Source organism: Camelus dromedarius, chromosome 27 (genome assembly GCF_036321535.1).
Source record: "Camelus dromedarius isolate mCamDro1 chromosome 27, mCamDro1.pat, whole genome shotgun sequence".
Taxonomy (NCBI): Eukaryota; Metazoa; Chordata; class Mammalia; order Artiodactyla; family Camelidae; genus Camelus; species Camelus dromedarius.
The window spans coordinates 8,005,559-8,012,762 of NC_087462.1; the positions used below are offsets into that span (position 1 = coordinate 8,005,559).

The 7,204-nt window shown below is 54.5% G+C and overlaps 1 protein-coding gene across 2 annotated transcripts; it reads left to right on the top strand.

Moving 5' to 3' along the window:
- The first annotated feature begins 2,570 nt into the window (after positions 1 to 2,570).
- Positions 2,571 to 5,805, top strand: MISP3 (MISP family member 3). Of its 2 annotated transcripts, XM_064479908.1 has the most exons (4): positions 2,571 to 2,887; positions 3,619 to 4,219; positions 4,726 to 4,799; positions 5,055 to 5,805. In XM_064479908.1, exons 2-4 carry the CDS (start codon positions 3,640 to 3,642, stop codon positions 5,070 to 5,072), a joined length of 672 nt encoding a protein of 223 aa, XP_064335978.1. In that variant the 5' UTR covers positions 2,571 to 2,887; positions 3,619 to 3,639; the 3' UTR covers positions 5,073 to 5,805. The 2 variants fall into 2 exon arrangements, with proteins under 2 accessions (XP_064335978.1, XP_031293303.2); XM_031437443.2 differs by having other exon boundaries at positions 2,572 to 4,219.
- The last annotated feature ends 1,399 nt before the right edge of the window (positions 5,806 to 7,204 follow it).

A 7,204-nucleotide genomic window follows, 5' to 3' on the forward strand; every position in this document is an offset into this window, starting at 1 on the left:
AACCACCAATCTGCATCTGTCTCTATAGATTTACCTATTCTGATTATAGTATGAGCTCAATTGTATTAAAGATGTCTAGTCAGCACACACACACACAGAAAAGATTTACCTATTTTGGACATTGCTTGTCAATGGAATGCACAATATGTGGTCTTTTATGCCCAGTTTCTTTCACTGAGCATCATGGTTTCAAGTTTCATCCATAGTGTAGCATGAATCAGTGCTTCATTCGTTTTTAATGGCTGAATAATATTCCATTATATGGATATATCACATTTTGTTTATCCATTCATCTGTTGATGGAAATTTGGATTGTTTCCACCTTTTGGAGGAGAGAATATTCTAAATACTGGCTTGCAGTTTGATTTTATAACTGTAAATTTTAGATGTGTAGAATATAGGCTTCCCTTTGTACTCTTGTCCTGGGTTCCACATTGAGGCAAGATTGTTCAGTTTATAATTGAGTCTGTCTCCCAACCTCAACTGCAACTTCCAAGTCTGGCTTCTTTCTTTGTTCCCAGCATTGAGAACATCCTTAAACAACTGTTCTGTGTCAGGTACGGTTCTAGGCATGGGGGAGTTGGGTGAGCATGACAAACAGAAAATGTTGTAATGCAGCTCACTTTCTGGTTGGGGAGGGAGACACATAATATACAAGTAAACAAAGAAATAAAGGTGATTGATGATAACTGCAGTATTGGGTGAGTTACAGAAAATAACAGGGATAGGGTTATGGGGCAAAGCTGTGTGTGATGTAAGCTGGTGATCAGAGACCACTTCTCCAAAGAACTAATATTTGAGCTAAGATCTGAATAGCAGAAGCCAACCATGTGATGAGTTATTCCAAGCAGAGGGAAAGGCAAGTGCAAAGACCCTGCAGTGACAATGCAGTTGGGTGGGTGGGTGGGTGGGGGGTTTGAGGAAAGCATTAAGGCTCGGATGGAGTGTATCAGAAGATGACATCTGATAAGTGGAAAGGGCTTTCTGAGCCACAGTGGGAAATTCGGAGTTTTCTTCTGAGTTAGATGGGGAGTCATTGGAGGACAGTGAATGGCTAGGACAAGGGTGGAGAGAAGTGGATGAATTCAGAGTATGTTTTGGAGGGAGAGCAAACAGCAATCCAATATATGAATGGATTGGAGAGGGATAGCTGAAGGAAAGAGAGTAATTGAGGCTAATTCAATAGCGTTCAGTTTGACATATCTATTAAACTGGGGACGGTTGGATATGAGTCCAAAACCCAGGGGAGAAAGAGCGAGAGTTATAAACTTGGGAGACATCAGCATGCAGATGGTGTTTAAAACATGAGACTGGAACTTGTCAACATCTGAGTATTAGCAGTAAAGAGATCTTATACTTAAACTGAGTAATAGATGAGAACTCAACAGAAGTTTTACAAAGGCATAGTAGGGAAACAAGGCATAGTACATAGCCTGAGTTGGCAACAGCAGGGAGCTGTTACCATCCCCCCCTCCCCAAGCCCTGGACAAGGCTTGGAGGGAGGGGGGCATGGGATAAACATCCTGACCTCACTCTCCTCTCTCGCATCAGCCAACTTCAGTGGAAGCCAGAGGGGAAGGAAGCTCACTGACGCAGGTGAAACCGAAGTCCGAGAAGGGGTGCCCAAGAGGTAGGAGGAAAATCAGGAGAGGGTAATGTCCTTGAAGACCAAGGAGCTAATGGAGAAGAAATCATGGAGGAGCCAGGGACAGGGTCTGGCAAATGAAGGTCATGGGTGTCCCTGGACAGAGAAGGTTCAGTGGCATGGTGGAACCAAGAGCCCAGTAAGCATGGCGAGAGGAGGGACAGACGGTGATAAAGGGGAGAGTCCACTATAGAGAGAACTCATTCCAGAAGTATAGTTTGAATCCTCATCCTCTCTGAAGGCAGTAGGCGCCATTATCCCCATTTTACAGACAAGGAAACTGAGCCTTGGAGAAGGCTGGCACCTTGCTCAGGTTATAAGTGGGATAGAAACCGGGGGGGCCTAATTCCAATTAGGTCAAGGGTAGAGGGAGGAAGGAGGTCAGATGGTCAAAGGGAGGAGGATAGCAGTTTAAGATTGGGATCCAGGAGAGAGTAGAATGAGAGGGTGGACAGAAGGGAGTAACAGAGGTAGGAAGAGAGTTGGGGGAAGATAATTGGATTACTGGGGGTTCCTGAGGCTGTGTAGCCCCCTGCTTTCTCTAGGTAATTATATATTGTTTCCTGGTTACCCTAGAATGGTGGGGGCGGGGGAAGGGGTTTGGAGACAGCCCAGGGGAAGAGAGAACTATGTCCCTGGGGGTGGGTCGCCGGCTGAGGGCATCGATCCTGGCCTTGAACACCACAATCTAGCCCCAGCAGGGAGCTACTTCCTCCCGCAAGTCTGGATACCTCTCTGGGCCTTCCCAGTCTCCTGGGCCCAAGGTGACCGCCTTTCAAACCTCAGCCGCTCCGCTAAGCCCTGGAAGCGCTGTGCGTGAGTCCCTCCTCCCTCGGCCCCAGTAATGCACTTGGCGGCGGACGCCTCGCGGACTTTTCCGGGAGTGGTGAGGGGAGGCTCCCTCTGGGCTTGGCACCGCCCGGAACCATGCTGAGCCCAGGCACTGGGAAGGAGACTGGAGAGTGCGGTGAGACGGTTCCTGGCGCCCCCTTCAGCCCGAGCTGAGCGCCGCAGGGGTGGAAAGTGGAAGGACAGCCCAGAGGCTATGGGCGTCGCTGCCCACCGGCTGACACAGACTGGGCGGGACTGGCAAGGCCCCGGAAAGATGGCTTCGGGGGACACTCAACCAGAGGACAGTGATTCAGAGGCCTAGTCAGGCGTGCAGCTGGGGCCAAGCCTCCAATGCCGAGGACGTGGCGCCCACTGAGTGAACACGGCACGCAGATAGCAGGTTATGTCTAGGTAAGCCCTCTTGCAAGAAGTCCAATGCCCTGAGCTGATTGACATGAGGCGCGCCAGTGGACGAATTCTGGTGCGGAGCCGAGGCGCCCCCGCTTCGAGGGCGGGGCCAGAGCGGGGCCCGGAGTCCTCTCGGCAGGTGCAGGAGGCGGTGCTCGGTCCTGCCCCCGGGGGCCGTTCTTGCAGGCCAGGGGCGGGTCAGAGAAGCGGCCGGTGCCGGCGACGCCTTGGAACCCGCGGGCGGCGACTGCGGGCACAGGTGCCGCGCAGGGCACTGTGACCCAGGTCTGGGCATCAAAACTCCAGCGCTAGGAGCTAAGGCTTCCGAGCTGCTTCTTATCCTGAACACCGAGGCCCCCGGGCTGGAGAGCGGAGCCCTGGGGTCGTCTGAAGTGCGGGGCCCTGAGCCCCCTGGGTCAAACAGCGAAATCCCCGGGCCTGCAGCTGAGCAGGACACCGAGGTCCCTGCGCCCTCCCTAGAACAGGGCGCAGAGATTCCCGAGCGAGAGAGCCAAGTCCTCCGGTCGTCAGCCGGGCAGGACTCAGAGCGCCTCGGGCGGTCAGCAGCTGGGGCCTTTTAGAGTCCTGGGCCAGGCAGCGAAGACCCTGAGCCGTCTGAAGCGCAAGGCAGGAGGGTTCTGGAGCAGTGTCCCCCTCAGGGTCCCGAGACCTCCTCAGAGTCAGACTCGGAAGCACCCCAGCTGCATTTTCTACTGCGCTCCGACACCCCACAGCAGTCCCCGGAGGAACAGCTCATGGAGACGCCCATCGAGCGCGAAATCCGCCGCAGCTGCGAACGCGAGGAGAGCCTGCGCCGGAGCCGAGGCCTGAGCCCAGGTCGAGCGGGCCGCGAACTCGTCGAACTGCGCCTGCGGCCGGTGCTCAGCCTGCCGGGCCCTGGCCCCGCGCTCCCGCGCGCCTTGGAGCGCGCTCGGGCGGGCGCGCAGATGCAGCGAGACATCGAGCGGGAGGCCAATCGGCAGGCGGCGCTGGCGCGCCCCGCGGTCCCGGAGCAGCGCGCCGGGCCGCCGCCGCCGCCGCCGCCGCAGCCCCTCGGCGAGCTCAAGCGCTTCTTCGAAGCTGCTGGCGGGTGTGGCTCATCGCCAGCGGCGAAGGGCAGCGCGGGCCCGCAGCGACTGCCTGAGTCCGGAGGCCGCCCGCGCTCAGCCGTGCAGGGCCGGTGCCCGGTGCCGGCCCACTCCCCGCCGCCCATCGCACCATCGCTGTTGGAGCAGGAGGTGCGCGAGGTGAATGAGCGCGAGCGGGAGCTGCAGCGCCAGCGGCTCAGCGTCTACGGAACCGCCGAGTTCAAGGAGCCGGCTCCCAGCCTCACCGGTAAGTCACCGATGCCCGGACGCTGGGGACTCCTAAGGCTCCAGCTGCCCTCACCGACTACCCAACTCCAGTGGCCTTCTGATCCTCAGGGTCCCCATTCCTGGCTCCCGGACTCCTGAGACTCCCCCCAACTCTCCTCTCTGCCTACCCCTTCTGGTCTGCCCACCCCTATGCTCCACACCCCCCACCTTGGACTCCCAGATCCACCCCACCTAGTCTCGTGGTGAGGGAAGGGAGGAGGATTCCAGATGTCTTTGTTGGGTTCCAGGGAACCCTCCCTGGGTTCTGGCACACCTGGATTCTCCCTCTGAATTTTCGGGTTCCTTCCTCCCTACTCTGGGTTTGTTCGTCTCCCTCCTCCCTCAGGATGGAGGCCTCCATGGGGAGGAGGGGAAGGGGGCGAACGCCTGTGTGTGTTTAAGGGGTGCGGCCAGTCTCCTTCGTCCTGGCTGCCTCCAGCTGGTGAAAGGAGGGGCAATCCCGGCTGAGCGCCCCTTCCCCCGCAGCGAGCAGGGGCGACGGAAAGCTGGCAGTGACCTGGCCTCCCCGCAGGAAGGCTTCGGAGAACGGCCTGGATCAGGTGGGATCCCTTTTCTCCTCGTGCCTCAGGCGCTTGTCGCTGCCCCCACCTCTCTGCGCGGGAGAAGGCTGGGCTGGGGAAAGGGTCCCCCTGGGAAGTCACTCTGCTCTAGGACACAAAGTCCCGGGCGTGGTCGGGGGACTGACGAGGCGGCGGTGGTCCTGGGGCCCAAACCGCTCCACCCTGCGCCTGGATGTCCCCACCTGTGGTGCGGAGGCCCATGAGGCAGGCGTTCGATCTGGCCCCTCTCCCTAGGAAGAGCGGAAGCCTTGAGGTTCGAGCCGACTGGGATCCACGGACGAAAGTAACATGCCCGTCAGAGGACTCAGGCAGGGACGACCAGGAGTGCCCTCCGGAGGGGCGGAAGGGGCTAGAGGTCTGCACCGGGGAGGATGAAATCGATCAGCCCATCCTTGAACCTGATTTTTTGTGAAATTGACTGGTATCTTCTATAAAAATGTTAGTCCCTATTGGGAAACACCACCACCACAGCTCCGCCAGTAAAACAGTCCAGCCCTTCTCTGCCTAACTGCAAACAGAACTAGCTTCTCCTTACGGCCTTTGACTGTTAGAGGACCGGGGTCACCTCCTCGGCTGCCCCCACTCCCCAATAAAGCCCCTTCTTTCTGGGCAGTGCAGGCTGTTTTCTTCTAGGTCCTCTTCTGGGGTGGGGCGGGAGCGCGGCAGGAGGAGGAAGACCTGAGAAAAGGCTGAAGGCGCTGGCGGGAATGAGGAACGGCCCCTTACCGCCCTGTTCCGGAGCCGCAGGTCTCCCCCGGCCCGGCTGAGGTCTTAGTGCCCCCTGGCGGCGCGGGTACGAACTGTGGCCTTCGGAAAAACAGAGCTCTTGCCCTCCCTTTACAGATTTCATTAACATTATTGGTGCCAGCGGCGTGCCCCGCTCTGTGTGCTGGCTAGACAGAGGTGATAAGAGGTTGTTCCCGCCCTGGCGACGTAAACAATAGCTATCAAAAAAAAAAAAAATCATAGGGAGTGGTGGTGGTGGTTCAAGCTCCTTAGCAGGGCATACAAGGCCATTTATAATCTGCCTAGCAATTGCAAACCTCACATGCTACAGACTTCAGACAGATATTAAGAGAGATGGGATGTGTTGTGAAATAAATGCCTCACTTCAACGGACAGGTAGGTGTTTGTATCACCAATGCTGATTGAGCTCAGTGGTGTCAACCTGCTTTTTTCCAAAAGCAATTGAAAACTAACCCTTTAAAAGAGAAATCTACTGAACTTTAAATAATTTTTACTATTTAGGAAACTTTTTTAATTGGTGAGGGGCAGGAGGGGACAGCAAGCAACATCTGTTTGCAATAGGGCTTGTGGTTGTCAATTGGCAAGCCCTCCTTAATTCCTCTCTGTCCCAAGACAAGGGGTTCAAGGCCTCCCTGGAGAGGTTCAAGAGGGTCTGTGAACGTACTAAGCTGTAAAATTGTATCTGTGCAGTATATTCTGTGGTTTTAGTATACCAGCTTCTTAGAGGTGCACTGAGATTCAGACAAAATCGAAGAGCCAAGAAGGTTTTAGAATCATTGTTTAAACTCCTGGATTTATCCAACTCTGTATGTCCTGGGTCTTGCTCACACAGCACTGCACCTCAAGAGCTCAGTGCAAAGACCCACCCTGACCCCATCATCAGCATACTGACCACATGCTTGACTGTGACTCTAGGAGGCATGGAAAGAAAGGCAGGAAAGAGCGAGCACTGCCAAGGTGGAAAATGGAAACACTCAAGGACCTGTTCTTAATTCCCGACAGGGGAGTTAAGAACTGAGCATGTAGAGTTGACAAAACCGCTTAAGTTTAGACCTGGGTTCTCTAACTTTCTTGAAGAATAAAATTACCCCAGTTACCCTTATGCCAAGTAGATCACATCTATTAAGAGGCCTTGACATTAAGAGAGCTCGGCAGGTGCTTCTGCCATGGAGCCAAGTTTGAGAGCCATGATGTTGATGTAGGTTAGCATTTTTCAAAGTGTGGTGTCTGGACCAGCAACATCAGTATCACTTGGGAACGTGTTAGAAACATCCATTGTTGGGCCCCATCCCAGACTTAATGATCAAACCCTCCATGTGATTCTGAGGTACGCCAAAGTTAGGGAATCATGGGTGTAGACAGTTCCCAAGCAACAGGACCCAGGAAATCAAGCCTGTTTCCTTCCTCTCCCAGTACTCCTACCACCCACAGGAAATCTAGTTTTAAGTGGCCTGTGGATTTATCTTAAGGGAGACAGATTAAAGCTGCATCTGGCTAGTACGTTCGTACTAAGATGTGCTCTAAGTGTAAAATACACAAGATTTTTTAAAACTAAGTACGAAAAAAGAGGGGTATCTCAACTTCTTACAATGATTATATGTTGAAATGATATATTGGGTTAAATAAAAATCTCACTA